We start from the raw sequence: 18,977 nt of genomic DNA, 5'->3' as shown, positions 1-18,977 counted from the left end.
AACCTTTTAGCTGTGGAGAAAGCAGTTGTTTGTGCAAGCGAAATAAAACTGTTTGTCAAACAACTTACTTGAGGACCGTTTAAATGTTGCACAAACCACACGCCTTTAAAATGCTTAACAATGTCTCCAATAAATGAGCTATAGGGCTGCACTTAAACTGGCAGATGTAACAAAAGAGAGCGTTGGTGCTTGTCAGAGAAAATTAATAACTCTCTCCAAGTGCAAATTTTATTTTGGCTTTATGAGCATTTAACAGCAGTCTTGTTAAAGCGTAGGGTTAGTTACTAATATGCAAAGACTTATAATTGCTCTTTTGTGTTTGCATAGCAACTGAACAAAATGACTGAAGGTTTTCTAATTGCATTTTAGGACATTTTTTTAAACCAGATTTCACAAAACCTGGGTGTTTTCTCCTTTCATACTGTAAGTACCCCAAATCAATATTTATATATACAAAAAGAAACCATGATGCCGGAGGAGTCTGTTCCTTTGTGGCTGCATGTTGTCAGTACATGTTCGCTTCAGAGCGATTCTCCAGGGCTGGTTCTGTTCGCCGGATGTTACGGCTGCAGGTCCGATTGACAGTTACTCCACAGAGGCAAGTCTTGTCAGATTCATAAATTGCTCCTCAATCAGTCTGAAGTCCGCTTTTCTAAAATGAAGCGACATTCAGACGCTTCTCTGCATCTTTTTTGGAAAGCTACTGTGAGGCTTCAGGAGCAAAACGTTCACATTAAATCAACGAGAAAACTGGTCGACTGAGAAAGGAAAAGTCCTTTATTATCCATCAAAAAAGTATGATAAACAAATGTATGGGGTTTTGTTTTCTGCATTCACAAAGGTAAACTTTTGGAGTTAATTAGCACCATGTGCTTTAACTAAACCCTCAAATGGATTTATTAAAGTACTGACAGCTCTGCACATCACCTCCGTCATCACCGTTATACAACAGACCATGTCTTCAGTCAGAGGTTTTTCGCATATTTGCTGCGATACAGACCAAAGTCTACAATATGAATCAGATAATAAATAAAAATGGATTGAAGTAAGCTGTGATGCTGTGGGCCTTGTTGTTCTTTACGCATGGTAACCCTGTTAGTGAGGCAATTTTAACCATCTGTATGAAATATATATATTACATAAGAGTGGGTGCTGTCTCAAAGGGAAGAGATGTCTGGACACAATGTACTTTTGACTTTCCCCCCCACTCAGTTTACAAATACGCTCACATTGTGTTGGATTTTTTCAAAACATTTTTTGTGAAATATTGCGTTGGTGCAATAAAATCACTTTTACAGATTATTACAAGTTCATTTATTTTTGGTTCAGTTGGAGTGAGGGTGGATGAAAAGAAAGACCAAAACACTCTCATCTTCCAGCTCTTGATGTGTTTTAATGGAAAAACTCAAAGGCAAAAAACAAACAAAACCCTGAAACAAAAGGCTAACACATAAATCTTACATAGCAACTAATTAAAAGGAGATAATATTTAGGCACTTGGAACCATTTACAGTCTTTATTTCCGGTGCTACTCAAGCAAGTACTTCTTTCGTCTCTTCACTCGTCCTTGTCAGGTCGGCTGAAGCCTCAGACAGAACAACACGCACAAAACTGCTTTCAGATTCACTTCCAACTATTTACATTTCCGCCAAGCCTCTAATCAGAAAACAAACCGACTTAGCAAAGTTCCTCTCACATATGAAGCCTTTGTGTTTTCCCCTGGCATTTCCTCCAGGGTTAAAGGCCGTCAACAGAGCAAAAAACACATTGATTATAGGTTTCATTTTACCCACACCCTCGTCTTTTTATACAGCAGTTTAATCGAAATAACTTAGGTTTTTGGATGTACAAAACAATTTGGCATTAAAAACAAAAACAAAAGCAAGATTTTTGTCCAAGCTGGGTCTTGAGATGTGAATTTCTTTTTGAAAAAAAAGGTCAAATTGCTGCAGAGGTACTGTTCACACAAATGTCTGAAGACTCCACAGTGTCACGCTCCCACCTCCAGCACAGGGCGGACTGCATTCTGGCTCGCCCGGGGCACTGGACCCGGACCAGTATGTCGACTAGATGGACCCATGAGTCCTGTTCGCTGGCGGAATGAGAATAACGAATCAATGCCGTGTACGCTGCGTTCAGGAGGAATGCTTTGTGAATGACGTGGGGTGGAATCATTGATACAAAGCTTAATGTTCCATCGGGTCTAAAGGACAAAATACCCAGGAAGGATGAGCCAGACATCCCTCTCCGACTATTCCAGTGAGTTCTGGGTAATGCTAAAACTGATGTCATAACTAATATGTTATCTGGTAGTGTAAGTTATTTAATCACTTCAGATTGTTTGTTTTATTTTTGTATAAACAGCCTGATATTACGCCACATGTTTTACTGTAAGAACCTCAGCCTGACTCATCAGTATTAGTACGAGTTGGTGATATTTTACATCCACTGGGTCTGTAAGCTGTTCTATCCAGAATCCTAGTTGATCCAGCAGAACCAGAGCCAGAATGCAACACCGACACCAGATAAGGAGGCAGCGGAGAAAACAAAACAATAAAACATGCCCACCTTATAACAAGTTAAAGGTCAAACAAAAAGATGTTCACATATTCCTAATGACGGTCCTCAGCTGCAAGGCAGCCATGTCTGGTAAGAGTTACTGCGAACGGACATGGACTGAACCTGTGCCACGTAGTAGTTGCTGAAGTTGACGTCTCTGACGTAGGGAGCAGGCTGGTAGTAGCAGGTGATGTTGGACAGGGCAGGGATGGCGTTGTGTTCGGCCATGACACGAAGCGCCAGGGCGGATATTAGAGCCAGCGTCTGGCGCCGCTCGTGGCCCATCAGACACACAGTGCTTTCGTCCACCACCTGCCTCAGCGTCAGAAGGTACTCGTAGCGCTTGTGCTCAATTCCCACGAAGTGGTTTTGGAGATACGCCTCTAGCTTCCGCTGCTGCTCGCATATGTCGGGAAAGTCGATGAAGAAGCGCGAGCACATGTAGCGCTGCATCTGCTTCATGTGGCTCTCCGAAGACGGACGGAAGCTGCGCACCAGCAGGTGGCAGTACTTGAGCAGGCCGCCGCCCCGGATCTCTTCGGGGCTTCGGGTGGCGATAGTCCTGGAGCGGAGGTGTTCCAGGGCTTCCTCAAAGTCTCCGTACATGCTCTCACCCTGCACGCTCGGGTGGAAGGTCTCGGACATCGCCGTCTCCGAGCAACGGTCAAAGAGCAGCAACGAATCCAGCGAGATCTGAAAGGAATCCACGCTGAACTCAAACTGCCTCCTCAGAGAATCGACGAACTTTAGCTCCACGTTCTTGCCAGTGTTGTTGGACAGCGAGATGAGGCTCCAGCGGTCTGTGTCGTTGCAAACTTTCACGAGTTTTTGCACGTACGCCTCCTTCAGTGCCAGGGCCGTGATTCTCTCCCTGCACACGCCTTCAGGCAGGAAATCCACCAGGCAGTCCAGCACCACGTCCTTCACCAGGCGAAATGTTTTATTGTCGGAAAGACGGAGGCCAAATATTAGGTCCAGGTCTTTGTAGCCGAGGCCGTTGTCCTGGTGAAGAACGTGGCTGGCTGCAGAGCCGTTCAGCTTCACATCACGCACCGCCACGCCCTTCTCCTCCAGTCGAGCTCTGACCACCTGAAACACACAGAGAGCAGAGACAGAAAACTGAGGGATGTGATTATAAGAAGTTACAGGTCAATGTAAGCCTTCAGGGTTTATATGTCCAAAAAGGTGAATGCCTTTTCATTCCCGATTCAGTTAACAGCTTGACCTGCTGTTAGGAAATGAAAAGCAGAGGTTGGTGGATCAGTTCAATATGTCGAGTCCAAATCAGTAACAGTATTAGATCAACACTTAGGTTTCTGACTCCCTCTTGATTTTTTGTTTCTCTACTGTAGTTTGTCAACTCTTAAAAATATTTCACTTCGATTTGCTCTTATAGTTTTTTCCACTTTGAAAAAAAATGCACATGCATTTGTGTTGTGACTCTATTGTTTCTGCTTATCATATGAGCATGTTATTAGTGTATTTTAGAGACATAAACTTTGGCTCATGTTTTTAACAAGGTTTTTAACAAAATAATTCAAAAGGGAAACCAGAGAAATGTAAATAGGTCAGGAGTTTGGTGAGACTTAAACAATCACAATTCATAATAAAATATGCAGAATTGCACACCGCCAATGATTCACAAGAAATAATGTTTCACAGAAAAGCCAAACTGTTTATTTTGTTCTAACTACACATCTGGCTTGTGGCAAATAGGACTTCTTACAGGTTTTATCCAGTAAGAGCCTTCAAGGACTTTTTTAACTGTCCCACAAAGGTAAGAGTTATAGAGTGCATGACTAACACACAGATTTGTTTACACTGCAAAAAGAAAACAGGTGATCCGACTTGAATATATTGGTTGTTAATTGGTCACAAGTCATCAAATTAGGTTTATCCAAGAGAATTTATACTGTCAAGTTAAGGAAAATAAATAAAGTAAGTTTGCTAAACATCATTCAATTATTTGAAAAAAAAAAAGTAATTTTAAGTTGGAGATGCATTCTCTTTTTTTTAGTTTTATATAACAATGTCACCAGTGATATTTGATAGCCATTTGTCATTTGAGAGCTTCACAAAACACTTGTATTTTTACTGCAATTAAATGATACAGACAGACTACTTACTAATTAGTTGTACTCTGAGGGGAAAATAGCTAAACTTTTTATTTCAAGCTAAAATAAAACACAGCTTTCCACATATTTGCTTACTGTGTGCCACATTTTTGCCTGTGAGCTGCTGGTAACTATAATTTCCTGAGGGAGTCTTCCCAAGGGATCAATAAAGTCAAGTCTAAGTCTCTATTTGGTAAAGATAAAAATGTCATTCTTCCCCAAACTTATGCTCTACTTTGTGTTGCTCTAGTTGATCAAATCTATCTATAAAATCAAATATATTCATTTTATTTGTCTACAGTAAAAGATTAAAATATTAAAAAAAAGTAAAATATTCTTACGTTATCAATCTATATATAAAATGAGAAACGCAACCTGACAATTTGTGTTGTTACGTCTTGTAACAACACAAAATGTAGAAGAGGTCAAGAAATTTAAAAACCTTTGCTTTTTATTTTTTTTGTAGAATTCCAGTTCAATCAAGTCGTAATAAGTCCATGAATCGAATTCTGTTTCAGCAAACTGCTCCAGAGCAACAACAGTAAGACAGTTGCCTAGAAAAATGTGATACATCACCCAAAATAATGACACCAGAGATAGCCATCTGTTGCCTGCGGGTGATACTGTTCCACATACTGCATCTCTAGGAAAGCAAAAACCTGCTTTAGCAGACTGATCTGATTGGCTGCACAGGACAGCAACAGCAGACACAAACCACTGCTGACTGAGAAGATGGTTTATTTGAAGACTGGAGTCCACGCTGCTCTGGTGGGAGAGTTGGGGACATTTCTGAACGGTGCAGACACATTCATGTTTCCTGTCAGTTTGACTAAACCACTGAAGCTCGAGAACTCAAAACACAGCTGTCCATTTAAAAACTTTCACTGAGCCTTGGGGATCTCTCATCATTGTCTTGTAGTTATGGATTTCAGCACAAACAGATGTCAAAGTGCATTAAAAAAAACGGCTGGGGTATTTCTTAAACCCCAACACTTGGATTTAGAAGTTGGCTTGATTTAATCATCTTAAGTCAGATATTCTGATCCCATGTTGCCGAGTAAGAGAAGAGACTAAAAAACCTTCATCATTCTTAACAGACCAGTACTTTAACTCAAAGTGACCTGAACAGAAACATCATTTCATGATATTAGCCGCTCAGCTGCTACCATTCACTGTGACCATGTCACTGGTCATGAATTCAATATAAATTTGAAGTTTTATGTAGTTTTATGTAGTTATGTACTGAGAGTCTTATTTACCACATTCATTTGTCAATTAAAGATGATTTCTCAGCACCCTTATTAAGTTTGCTTTAATCAAACTCGGTTAGTTTGCCTAAGAAGTCCGGTTCATTTGAAAGGTCTAATTGAATTGTGGACAATTAGATCACAATTCAATTAGACGCCTACAAATGTCGGCGTCAGTTGTAGAACCTACTTTGCTTGGGCTTCAAGCCTGATTGTTTGGGACAAAAACAAGAAGTCAGAAGATTGTTAGTCACCAATTGTCTAGGTCGTGCAGTCACTGGTTGCATTATGAGAGTGACACCTTTACAAAAGTTCAACCCACAAATTTATAAAACTCATAACAGCCAGTAATTCTCAAAAACACCACAGACTGACCAGGATGTTCAACATAGCTTCCTCCATTGTTGGGTTGTGTTGTACAGATCTTGTCATGCTACTTTTCAGACTCTGGGGCCGCCCAACTCTAAGAGCTATTGTGAAGGAAAAGTACTCAAACTCTGTTGAGTAAAGCTGAACCGAGTCAAGCCACACTGTGAGGTTCGAGTGAAGCACAACCATAAGTGAACAATCCCGGACTTTAGATGAATACCCTGCATGCATTGTGAGAAGTTTTCTCGTCTTAATATCAGTGGCTTTTACTTTTTTCTTTGGTTGTATTTATATTCCTGTGATTCATCTGAGGAGTGGGAGGCCAAAGGATTTTTTTTTTTTTTACCATCTGGCTGCCTTCCCAGGACCTGCTTTAATCTTCATTGGCACTTCATAGGGTCTTAGGTAATTCTTTAAAGCCTCATTAAGGTTTCTGATTGCCTGTTGGATTCCAAAGGCATCTCTAGCGGTCTTCACTATCTGCATAGTTGAAGGCAACATTGCGGATGTTGCAGCCTTTCAAACCCCTCAGCAGCCATCACTGTGCTCCTCTTGGATGTCATTTGGCCACATTTACTGAATGAATTACATTGCAAGGTTCTTGTTGTACATCCTGTTTAGATGCATCTGTGATGGACAATGGACAGAAATGGTGATTGCCATAGTTTGTTGCTAGATTTGATTTTAAAACAGTCTCACTTTAAAAAAAGAACCAAGTAGCACTCCTCTTTGTTTGCATAAGAAGGTGAACGAACACGTAAAAATTCAGGGGCTTTCCCTTTGTCCAACTGATACCAGACACTAGCTTATGTCTAAAAGTGTCACAAAAAAAATCATCTCCACATTTGATGTTTTCTTGTTTTTTTGTTTTTGTTGTTTTTTTTTGTCTTAGACAGAAAGTTAACATCTGAAGAATGGTAAGTTGTTTATACAGTGCTATTTATGCTTGAAAATCTAAAAAAAATAAAAAAAATTAAAACCCAGTCTAACTAACTAAAAATATATATATTGGATACTCTGTGGGAAGAAATTACTCATAGTTTCAAAAAATCTCTGGCCTCAGTTTTAAAAGTGGATCTGAGTTAACGACACGCCCCAATCCGTCTGTGTGTCCTTTGAGGGGTGTACCCCCGGGGTCCGACTCTCCCCCTGGCATCACATCCATAACAAGTCATGAAACAGACTAGTGCACTTCCCACATGACGCTCCAGCACCTGGTACGCTCAGCAAGGGGAGACACTTCCGCCAATGCTGGAGCAAAGAAACCTTGTAAAACAGAGCCGCAAACACACCAGACTGTCTGGTGTTGACAACGCCTTGGCAACAAATAGCAGTCTCTCCACTCCAGTTCTGCTGTCTCAATGGTTTCCTCAGCTATTTCATTAAAAGTTGCGGCCTGGATCTGTTTTTATTATGGAAGTTTGAAATTACACAACTATTTACCAGCCCCCAGTTCCATGGACACCCACGAAAAGCTCTGGGCAGTGAGTCAGACGATCTTGCCAAGCGAATGGCGGCTGAGATCAAGCAGCACCCTGACCTTCAATTCCCTCCACTGCAGTCAGTCACACAGTAGCCTGGCAAGCAGAGGGGGATGATGACGATGATGACGGTTTTTCCTCTGGTCAGAAAACCTTCCCAGAAGGTTCCCAGGGTGGTCGTTCCACCTGTGTGCTGGTAGCAGTTGAGCGTCTTTGTTTTATTTTGTTTTTGGTGAATGAAGCATTTGTTCCATCGTGTCGAGAACTCACAAAATGTCTCGGGTCACTCTGGCTTTATTTGACTAAATTATATCCAAGAGACAAATTTAGAGAGATTCCAGGCACAGCAGAGTTTTGAGTGCAATGTATGTGATTACCGTAATTATTTCAAATTAATCTCAAAAACATGTCCAGTGAATCACCAACTACCAGCATACTAAATCTGACGCCTCTGAGGTAAAAATTTAAATTGGACGAAGTCTTTTTACCATATATGTGTGGAAGAGGCCCATATATACTAATATATATATATATATATATATAAACTGTTATTTATCCTATGTATAAGTTATAAAACAACTTATATATATATATATATATATATATATATATATATATATATATATATATATATGTACTATCCATTCTTCATATTTATATCTTGTAACTGTTTATAAATATTTATATCCTGTATAGCACTTCTGGATAGATGCAAACTATATTTCGTTGCTTTGTACATGTGACAGTGCAATGACAATAACGTTGAATTCTATATTATATAATTCTATATTATATTATATTATATTATATTCATTAGTATAGAAAAGAAATTCTATACTGATGATATTCAGCTATGCAGTGGGTCAAAAAGTTAACATATTTCTAGAGGTGATATTGACATGAAATTTTCATTAGACATTAAGTCACTACACATAACTTAAGTTCTTAATTTATTAGTTGTGGTTTCTTTTTATGTATGGATTAGCTGGGTTGCTACCAACATCTGGCAATGAGGAATAAAGTCATATTATGATCATAAACTCATATCATTAGAATAATGCCACAGTATTAGGACAACAATGTCCTATGAGAATAAAGTCAAAATAATGTGAGAATGAAGTTGTCATATTTGACTTTTTATCCTCATAGTAGTACAAATTTACTCCCGTACTATCTTATTCATATGATATTATGACTTTATTTTCATAATTTGATCACTTTAATTTATTTGATGGCATTGCTAAATTCTTCTTCACGTTAATTTTCTTAGCAATTTATTGTTTAAGCAAAGTTTTTGGCTAAAAGATGAAAGAAATGTTTAAGTATTTTTAAATGCTTTTACAAGGCCCTGTGTCCTGTCATCACAGTGGGGGAAAAAAGTGGATTTGAAGGCTATATTTCCCTAGCGCCCTCCTCTGGGAGCACGTGATGTCTTCATTTTCATCAGGCTCAACAAAAAGCAGAGTAGCTGGTTGGTCCACAGCCCGGCGAGTCAGACGCTGACGACCATAGCATCTGGTCTTTGCTTACCTGACGGGCCTGTTGCACAGCATTAGAACGGTCAGTAATCCATTCCTCACGGTCTGATTCATATCCAGGCAGTACTGTCCATGACAGAGCAGTTCCAGAGTCTCCCCACTGCCTTCCCCTCCAGCTACGAAGCTCTTTGGTCGAGCGTCTGCGTTTGCCATTGTGTCGTGGGACGCAACACAGATGCTGGGGAGCAGCCTGCTGGACGGAGCAACATGAGCCTCCGTTGTGGGTTCCAGCTGTGGTTGGATGACTGCTGATGTTAAATAAGTCTGAGAGTGCAGAGGTGTCATTAACAGTAGAAGTTTTTTCTCCACTGCTCCCAGCGCTCACTCCAAGCCTGACCACAAACAGATGGTATTCAAATGTGGGCCGTGGACGAATCTGCTACTGAAGAAACGAGGATTGAGGGTGGTGAAGGGTGGAGGTGGGAGGTAGGGGCATGAGGGTGAGGGGGATCAGCTACTAATGCCGTCATCCACTATGGTATGGTAAGGATGGATGAGTAAACCGCTTCCATCTGCCTCATGTGGATGTCTCCGTCTGGTGACATGACAAGCTTAAAGGGGCAGTATCATGAAAAAATAGACTTTTTTGTGTTTTACATCATGTTATGACGTTATTCCCTCGTTAAAAACATACACAGAGTGTTGCTTTGACTCTTTCATGCATATTTGAGAAATCATTTAATCTCTCATAGCAACCATACAGCTGAGCAAAACGCCTGGGTGGACCTAGCTCCGCCTTCAAGGGCGAAGCTCCTCCTCCAAACTGCAGTTGATAAATTTTCAGCTCCCCTGCCCCTTTGCAACTCCTCCACTCAGCTCCTTCAGACTAGCCAGGAGCAATTAGCAAACACCCAACGGAACTGAGCATCAGCTGAGCTCATTATAGCTTATTACTTCTGAGAGCAACATTAGTAAAAATTTTTGTTTAAGGGATAATAGAGCAGCCATGTTTGTGATGACTTCCTGAAAGCGGGTTTTCAGAAAGAGGAGTTTTGAAAGCGACAGAGCCCCATTTTCAAGGCGTTAAATTACAAAGCAAAAAAACTTTTAGGTCATTTTTGATGTATAAAAATATTTTATATAACTGAAGGTAACATAATTACTTGATTTTGCTACAAAATACCACTATCTTCCTGGAAAACATAATACTCCCCCCAGTGTTGCAGTCAAGACCACCTAACCAGAGACCAAGACCAGAATGTGAAATATGATCAAAATCACGAATCAGATTGATCTGAAAGATTTACATTTCCAAAAAACACCTAGATATTAAATACTTAAGAGCTGAAATCAATTTAGCCAATATTAAAATATCTAAAAAGATATTTTCCCACATCATTCATGTCATTTGCACTATTAAACATAGCAATTGAGGCAATGCCCTGACTGTAAACAATGCTCAACTATGAACACTGACCAAAGAGCAACAAGCAAGAAGAAACCAAGCACAAGGCGCTGCTAAATTAGCTGTCGCCATCGGATTTCTTATGATTTATGCAGCTCAATTCTATTGCTGACGATTCGACGGAGATCTTCTGCCGCTCAAAGAAAACCACTGCGCATGTCCCAGAGCATGTTGACAAATAAAGTGGACAGTATGCTGCATGTTTAGTGATATTTCCACAGTTGAGGTCTTGACTGGTTTTGAAATAAAATCCCGATTCCTCAGCGCCCGAGACCCGAAACAAGACAAGACCGAGACCATCAAAAAATGGCCATGAGACCAAGACCGGCATCAAGTACTACAACACTGACTGCCCCTTCAAAGAGGAAGAAATTGTGGCCTTATATGTGTGACTTAATTAAATATTTGCATCTCTAACTTATCCACTGATTTAAATGGTGAGAAATACATTTCATTTAGTACTTCTGTGACTTGTGACATTTTCTCAAGTCATGTTGCTGTATCCCATAAAATACTCCTTCTCATGACTACAGGTTCTGCTTTCTACCCTAAGTATATGTTAAGTCATCATGTCTTTATGGGCCTTAGCTGGACCTGCAAAGATCATTTTCACAATTGCTAGAAAAAGTGAACTTGTGTCATCCCTTTGGAGCAGCAGGGAGAGTTCAACAGGTGCAAAGCCAGAAAGCACTTTTTTAAAAGGCAAGAAAGCGAAGTCTGACAGCAAAGTCCATCTCACAGTGACCTGCAGCAGAACCCTGCAGCCGAGGTCAACAGACCCAAACAACAAGGTGGAGAGAATGAGCCGATTTATTCCTCTCAGGAGACTGACCACTAAACCCAAACGTTTTTCACACATGCTCATCTCAGTGGGAAGTGGAGACAGTTCAGATGACACATAAAACATGTTTCTATACACAAATATGAAATCTGCTGTCACCAGAATACAGCATGATCTGATCTACAGTGGTGTGAAAAAGGTTGTCGTCTTCTGAATTTCTTTTTTTTTTCTTCTTTTTTTTTGGCATGTTTGACTTTACTTCAGTGTGTCAGAACATCAACGCAATTTAAATATTAGTCAAAGACACAATAAGTAAACATAAAAATCCAGTTTTAAAATGAGAAAAAAAAAAATCAAAACCTAAAGCGATTTCCTAAAATTTGGGACTTTTCCGATTTTAGGTCACCTAAAACGCGGACCGTCCCTGAGAATTGGGGACTTCTGGTCACCCTTGGTTAGGGTGACCCAAGCAGTTAGTAGGTTTAGCGGGCAATCACTTTCTACACACATATTTTTTCTCCCTTATTAATTCATTTGTGTTTACTTGTGTTGTCTTCCACTAATATTTAAATTAGTTAAATGTTCTGAAATACTGAAGTGCAACAAACATGACAAAAAAAGGAAATCAGGAAGAGAGCTAACAATTTTTCACACCACTATACAAACCAACTGTGTGACCTTGTACATTTATTAACCTGCTGTCCTGCTGTCTTGTATTTTGTCAAGTGGGCTGGCATTTTGAAAAAAAAAATGATGCTGAATAAACGCCACCGGTTAGTTGACTTAACAACTAGCCGAATTAACCAGAAAGGAAGGAATGACACAAGTTTCAAGCATCCAGCATCCTCAGGTGAGTGAAATGTCCGGATAACATTGAATAGGGCTAATTATTGTTGTTTTCGGATCATTGGTGCAAAATGCATTCAGTTTTATTTTTAAGTTACCGGAACTTAAAGTGCATAATTGTGGCGTTAGGATGTCTTACTTTGTCTTGAAATCGAAATGGGCCAGTTTGAAACTCTTACAATATGATAGCCATGGCTAAAAATACAGAGTGACATCATTCAGTAATTCTGATTTATACATATAAATTTGGTTTTAAAAAAAATTAGAAAAAAAAGCCTGAGGTTAAGTGCTTGACAGACAGGTCGCTCTTATCTTGGGAACTTCAGTTTCTGTTACTTTCAAAGGAAATATTTCCTAAAAGCTTAATTTCCCCAGCAGTTGTAGACAGAATTGAAAACAGGAGAAATAGTAAAGTTTTTTACTAGCTCTGTAAAAAACAAAAACCATGTATGAAAGATTAAACAACAGAAGCCCAAAGGCTGCTAAAAAGTCAAGAGGCGGCCAAGATGTCATCTCTGGAGTCTGAACCAGGAAATGGATTTTCATACTTTCTCCGTTCTTCCGATTCGATTAAGAATAGAGTCTTTGAAACAGAGGAGAAGGTTGGGCAACACTAAGCCAAAATCTAAAATGAACAGATTTTGTGGATTACTTCATTGATTTGAGACTGTGTTTTTAATTTAGAAATATGAGGGTGTCCATGAAACTGAGGATCAGAACTTTCAATGAATCTTTTCGACTTTGAAGTTGTGCGCACATGTGGCTTTGTTGAATTTTCTGATGGTTTTGTGCCGTTCCGAACTTTGTGTTCTTTCCGTTTTTATCAATCCGGGACAATTCATTTGGATTAGCGAGCACCTGCTCCCACCATAAAAAGAGGTGCAGTCCATCTTCATAATCGTTTCCGAACAAAATTTCCACGCCAAAGGCAAACAGGGGGGGAGGACTTTTATTTATTTTTTCTTTTTGTCTTGAAATCGACTGCCAACTTCTCAAAAAGCCAGCAGCAAGTTGCTACAAACAAACGGAGTTACTCACTGAGATATCCACACAAGCTAATTCTATTAGCGTATTTTAACAAAGGACAAAAACGGTCAGAAAAGCTATGGCGCCAGACTGTGAAGGCTTCTGATTGGAGAGATTGACGTTGTTGGTAACCTGTGGACATACGCTGTTGGCTGCCCGTGTCAGAGCAATGTGCTATATTGTTCAATACAACCAATCATTTGGTCTGCAGTTTCACAGCGATTCATACATTTTATATCCATATATATACTGCTCAAAAAAATAAAGGGAACACTCAAACAACACAATATAACTCCAAGTAAATCAAACTTCTGTGAAATCAAACTGTCCACTTAGAAAGCAACACTGATTGACAATCAATATCACCTGCTGTTGTGCAAATGGAATAGACAACAGGTGGAAATTATTTTCATATTTATTTCATTCATTCAGATCTAGGATGTGTTATTTGAGTGTTCCCTTTATTTTTTTGTTGGGCCTCTTATTTTTTAAGAGGCCCAACAAATAAATAAACAAATACAAATATAAAAAGTGAATCATTGATTGGAATGTTTTAGTGTGCGTGTGTTCAGTGTGTGTTCCACATAGGAAGATAATTGGTGGTGCACCGCCTCCACCCTCCATTAATTGTGTAAATAATTATTAGTTTGTGGATAAATAAACACCCAATGCTTATATAATGACAGTTTAAAGGCTCATAAAATTCTCATAAACTCCTATGACGTTGTCCACCAGCTAATCTGAATTGCCACTAATTAAAGACACCAAGAGTGAAATCTACAGCAGGTGAGAAATTTACTGCTTCTTATCTTTTATTAAAACCTTGCTTCAAATAATTCTGAGCTGTCTCTTTAAGGAGACTTCGACACCTGTAGAGCAAGAAAGCTGATGTGTGTGGAAGAACAACTAAAGCGCCAAATCACAAATCAGCTTTCTGAACTTTGACATGTATATGACAGCAGGACGTGTTTAAAATTAAGTTTTAATTAATCAAATTTCTGACTTTTTGTGGTAATCAAAATGAATAAACCTTAATCTGCGGCTGTGACACCAAAGACCGTTTCGAGCTGCATTAAACCAAATTTTCAAATTGTTTTATCTGGAACATTTCTTCGGTGACCTGGCAACTTTAACAACATATCACTATGTGTTTTATTCACCCTTTCTCAAAAAAAACCAAAAAACTCCTACACCTTCCAAAAACAAACAAAAAGAAAACTGCACCAGAAACGCAACAAAAGTCCCATTGGGCTTTTCAGCAGCAACAGATTGCCTCTGTGGAACACGTGAGGGAAGTGGTGGGTGAATTTTTCGAAAGCTGCTCTCTCTAAGAGGTCCATTAAAAAAAAAAATGCAACGGTTCATGCAAACAGAACTGCTTGGAGTCTCCGTTGCCTACAGGACTGTATAATGAAGGAAATACACTAGCGGGGGGGCTGATGGGAGCAGATGCTGGCTTGATGGCAGAGCCCTTTAAAGCACATGTGTGTTTGCACAGGAGTATCCCTCACCCCCTTCATAACCCGCTCCGACAGGATGACTTCTGAAAATATGAATTTTCTAAAGTGAATTATTCAGCAGATTAAAGCACCACTTGAAGGACGTCCATTAACAACGGCAGCGCAGGCTTTTCCTTATCCAGTAAATCAAATTATCTGAAAAGAACTGGAGGAAAAGTGAGCTAGTGGAAAACCACAGTCACAGAGTTAGCTCATCCCCACTGACATGTCTGTGTTACTAGCGTGAGCAGTTAAATGTGTCCTATACTCCAAAAACACAAAGGCTTACCAAGTATTTTGGGTCTAGTTTCTAGAGCAAATACCTTAGTACACCTGAAATAAGACTAAACTAACTTATAAGTCATTTTTCAGAAAGATTTAGGAGCTTGTTTTAAGGTAATAATCCCTTAATATTGATGAAAAAGTTTTAGTTCCACTGGCAGATTATTTCACTTATATAACATCTCATTATAAATGATATAATCTAGCACATTTTCATCAATATTAAGGATTTATGGACCTAAAATAGTTTCTATATCTTGCTGTAAAGTTATAAGACAAAACTTTAGTTTTGTCTTATTTCATGCAAACTCAGATATTTGCATGAGAAATTACATCACACCATTTTGTACTTTTGCAGTGAAAGAGAAAAGAACAGCTGATTAACAGAGAAGTGTCATCCAAACAGCACTTTCAAATAAGAATTAATATGCTTGGAATGGATGGACATAATACACCAACTCTATGCAATAGAGCAACTGACAAAATGAATGTCAATGAGAGTGTTGCACTTAATATAAATTGGAGATACGTTAATCTTCAGGAAGTAAATAAATGTGTTGCATGAACTGAAGCTTTAATTTGCAAGTCCGACTATGTCACAGTCATACACATTATCAGAGCCAGCCCCAGGTATAATCAAATTGAGCTGCCGCTGAGGCCACCTCTCCTTCAGGCCAGCAGGCGGTGCCAACAACACTTGGCCTCTCAGGCAGAAACAGTCTGGACTTTAACCGTTTCAAATTATTTACATGGATGAATGATGTATGGTGTATGACGTACAATGTACATCATACAGATGTTCCTGGAGGACCTCCTGCTCCTCCAGGAGTTTGCCAATTCTTGCTGCCACTAGTCTGAAGGAGCTGAGTGGGGGAGTTTAGCTCTGTGAGGCAGAAGCTCAGCTGGAGACTTCAGCTCCGGGGAGGAGCTTTGTGGAAACAGACAGAGCTTTATGAGAGCAAAGGCACCCCGGAATGGTTGCCATGGGAGACTGAAGGATTTCTCAAACATACATGAAAGAAAGACACAGCGACACTCCAGAATGGTTTGATTCAAAGAGAACATTTAAATGGATAAGACTGCCAGGTTACTTGGTCTCTCTAAATTTTCTCTTAGCGTGAGTGTGGTTGTTTGTCCTGTCTGTCTCGGTGTTGCCCTGCGACAGATTGGCGACCTGTCCAGGGTGACCCGCCTCTGACCCGGATTGTTAGCTGGAGATAGGCACCAGCACCCCCTTGAGGACAATTGATGGATGGATGGAAGTCTGCCATCACCTGTTCCATAACATTATAATATATAAAGTCAGTTTGGCATAACACCTCCCTCCACTTTGAACTATTCTGTAGACGCCCATGAACTTGGTCCAAATTCTGTCCTTGGTCTTCACAAAATCAGAAAATAATCATCAAACTGACCTGGCAGTTTGATGGCAGTTTTATAAGTCATTTTTCAGAAAGATTTAGGAGCTTGTTTTAAGGTAATAATCCCTTAATATTGATGAAAAAGTTTTAGTTCCACTGGCAGATTATTTCACTTATATAATGATGATATATCAAACTTAAACAACAAGAAGTATTGGCTCTGCACCAAAATATGCAGTATGGCACTCCTAGTGTTACGTTTACTGTTGATCCTCTGAAGATCAACAGTAAACATTGTGATCCGTCCTAGTAATCACAGAACATAATTTTAGTTTAATAGTTACAATGTTATCACTTATTGTCGAAGTCTGAATCGTTCTTGCTGGAACTAGTTGATTTATGTTTGGACTGTCTAACTTCCGCAGTGCTTTATATGACCAAGTGAGCACTTTATTTATTCCTTTTTAGTGAATAAATAATTCGAACTGGAAATGGGGGGTCGGGGGCCAGTTTTGAATCAGGGTCCTGCTGAATTACGGGCCGGCTCTCCACATATTCTTTTTCCAACTTTATCATAAAAAAAGAAGAAGAAGAAGAAAAAGAGAAGAAAAAAAGCACAAACTCACCTGGATGATCTGCCGGGGCTTCACGGACAGCGTGGGGAAGTTCCCGCGGCCGTGGATAGGAACGCTCTCCCCGAGGATGGAGTCCAAGCGGCGCACCTGATCCCAAGACAGGACGCTGAACCTCCGGCTCTGCTCCGGGGCGTCACCGGACGACATGACGACCGGGGCTCGACGGGCGCTGCTGCGGGGCACGAGCGCTCCTCTCGCGCGCTGGGACTGGCGGTGGGAGAGTTGAAACGGCAGCGGCTCGAGCGTCGCTTCCCTTCGCAGAAAGATCCAGAACGCGGCTCGTAGTTTGGGAAGTTCTGCTCAAAAGCCAGCGGACATCCCCCAGAAGCAGCAGCCACTAGTCGTGACCGTGTCCCCTCGCCGTCTCCTCTCTGCGGATTAAAGATCCACGGAACTCGCGACCGGGTCTTTTCTCACCCGGCTGGGATTACCACGCGCCTCCCCATTGGCTGGGCGCAGATTTATGAACGTTCTGCCAAACAGAAGGGGCCGCACCGGTTTAACACACCTACTGCTCTGCGTCAGACCGACGTCCTGTCTGAGAGCGCTCTATAAGACTTTAAAAAATTTATGAAATATTCTGACATGGTACAGTAAAAAAAAAAAAAAAAGAAAGAAAATAGGTTATTCCGACACTTGTTCCTGTAACTGTAGAAGTTAAATAAAAAGTTAAAGAAAAGTTAAATAAAAATAAAATGGTTTACAATTGTTCCTTACATTAGTTTTTCATTTAAATATATTCACTGGTATGTAGAAAAACAGTTTGGCAAACTCTTTCTGCAAACTCTGTCTTCACTGCAAAAGCACAACATTTGACCAAGTATTTTGTCTATTCTAGTGCAAATGTTTTAGGACACTATAAAGACAAAACTAACTTACAAGTAACTTGCTACCAAGATATATTTGGTTTTAAGTCCATCCATCCATCCATCCATCCATCCATCCATCCATCCATCCATCCACCACTCAATTTAGAGTTTCAACCAAACATGGTTGTCCTGTGACTGTTTTGGAGAACCAGAGTCCCCATGCTAACACAGGAAGAAAATGCTACATTAATAGATTTTAGATAAAGCATTTTTCATCATAATGTTGAATGTATGTTACTTAGTTTTTGGTATAAAAAGGTGCAGTTCTGCTTAGTTAGTCCACCAAGGTGATTTCCTGTATTTACAGAGGCAAAAGATCCATAGTTATTAACTGAAGGCTACTTCTAGATTATTTACCACCAAAGGTTGAGTAAAGCTTGACCCTTAACATTTGAACTCGATAAAGTCTTCATTGCACGAACCTGCTTGGTGAGAAAATCCAACACAAACAATGATTTCCAGTAAATGCTTGTTTTGGGGCCATCTCGGAAAACCGGATTTACCTGAAGAAACACGAAGAGGGATGTAGTTCACCTCATCTACTCTTGCATCAGTTATTGAAGATGAAGTATTTACCAGTAGTCCTTATTGATCATTTTTATAGTTTTACAATAATAAAAAGGTGCAGAGTTACTTGCTGGAGGGCAACTATTCTGTATGGAAGTGTGTTAAGAATCAGATTCAGCTTCACTAGCCAAGATTGTTTGCACAAACAAGAACTAGTCGTCTGTTCATAGAGCTAAATGTATGCAGGTGCATTCTCACTAGCCGTTTGGCCAACTTAAGTTGAGTTCATTTGTATAAAAAGCTTTGCTTGTTTGGCGAGATGTGAGAGGATATTCAAGCTCTAATGCAGACCAAAACAAAGCAAACCTTGTATACCTTCAGGTCAAGATCTTGGTTCAGTTGAGATGAACTCTGATGTGGCTCAAATGAATTTGTGAACGCCAAGCGGACTGGAGACC

General features: G+C 40.0%; 1 protein-coding gene across 1 annotated transcript; it reads right to left on the bottom strand.

Annotated features, from left to right (window-relative positions):
* Positions 1–1,373: 1,373 nt before the first annotated feature.
* Positions 1,374–17,739, bottom strand: LOC129376342 (terminal nucleotidyltransferase 5B-like). The gene is made up of 2 exons (XM_055055953.1): positions 17,135–17,739; positions 1,374–3,648 (listed from the first exon to the last, which is right to left on the bottom strand). Exons 1-2 carry the CDS (start codon positions 17,288–17,290, stop codon positions 2,626–2,628), a joined length of 1,179 nt encoding a protein of 392 aa, XP_054911928.1. The 5' UTR covers positions 17,291–17,739; the 3' UTR covers positions 1,374–2,625.
* Positions 17,740–18,977: the final 1,238 nt, after the last annotated feature.

Source organism: Poeciliopsis prolifica, unplaced genomic scaffold (assembly GCF_027474105.1).
Source record: "Poeciliopsis prolifica strain line A6 unplaced genomic scaffold, Auburn_PproV2 SCAFFOLD043, whole genome shotgun sequence".
NCBI lineage: Eukaryota > Metazoa > Chordata > Actinopteri > Cyprinodontiformes > Poeciliidae > Poeciliopsis > Poeciliopsis prolifica.
This window is presented reverse-complemented; position numbering and strand designations above follow the sequence as displayed.

Bases quoted from the DNA above. Each gene is read 5' to 3' on its own strand.
- LOC129376342 (XM_055055953.1), bottom strand. From the start codon at position 17,290: ATGTCGTCCGGTGACGCCCCGGAGCAGAGCCGGAGGTTCAGCGTCCTG. The intron at 3,649-17,134 runs GTGAGTTTGTGC...TGTGTGTTTCAG, and splicing joins AGCCCCGGCAGATCATCCAG to GTGGTCAGAGCTCGACTGGA.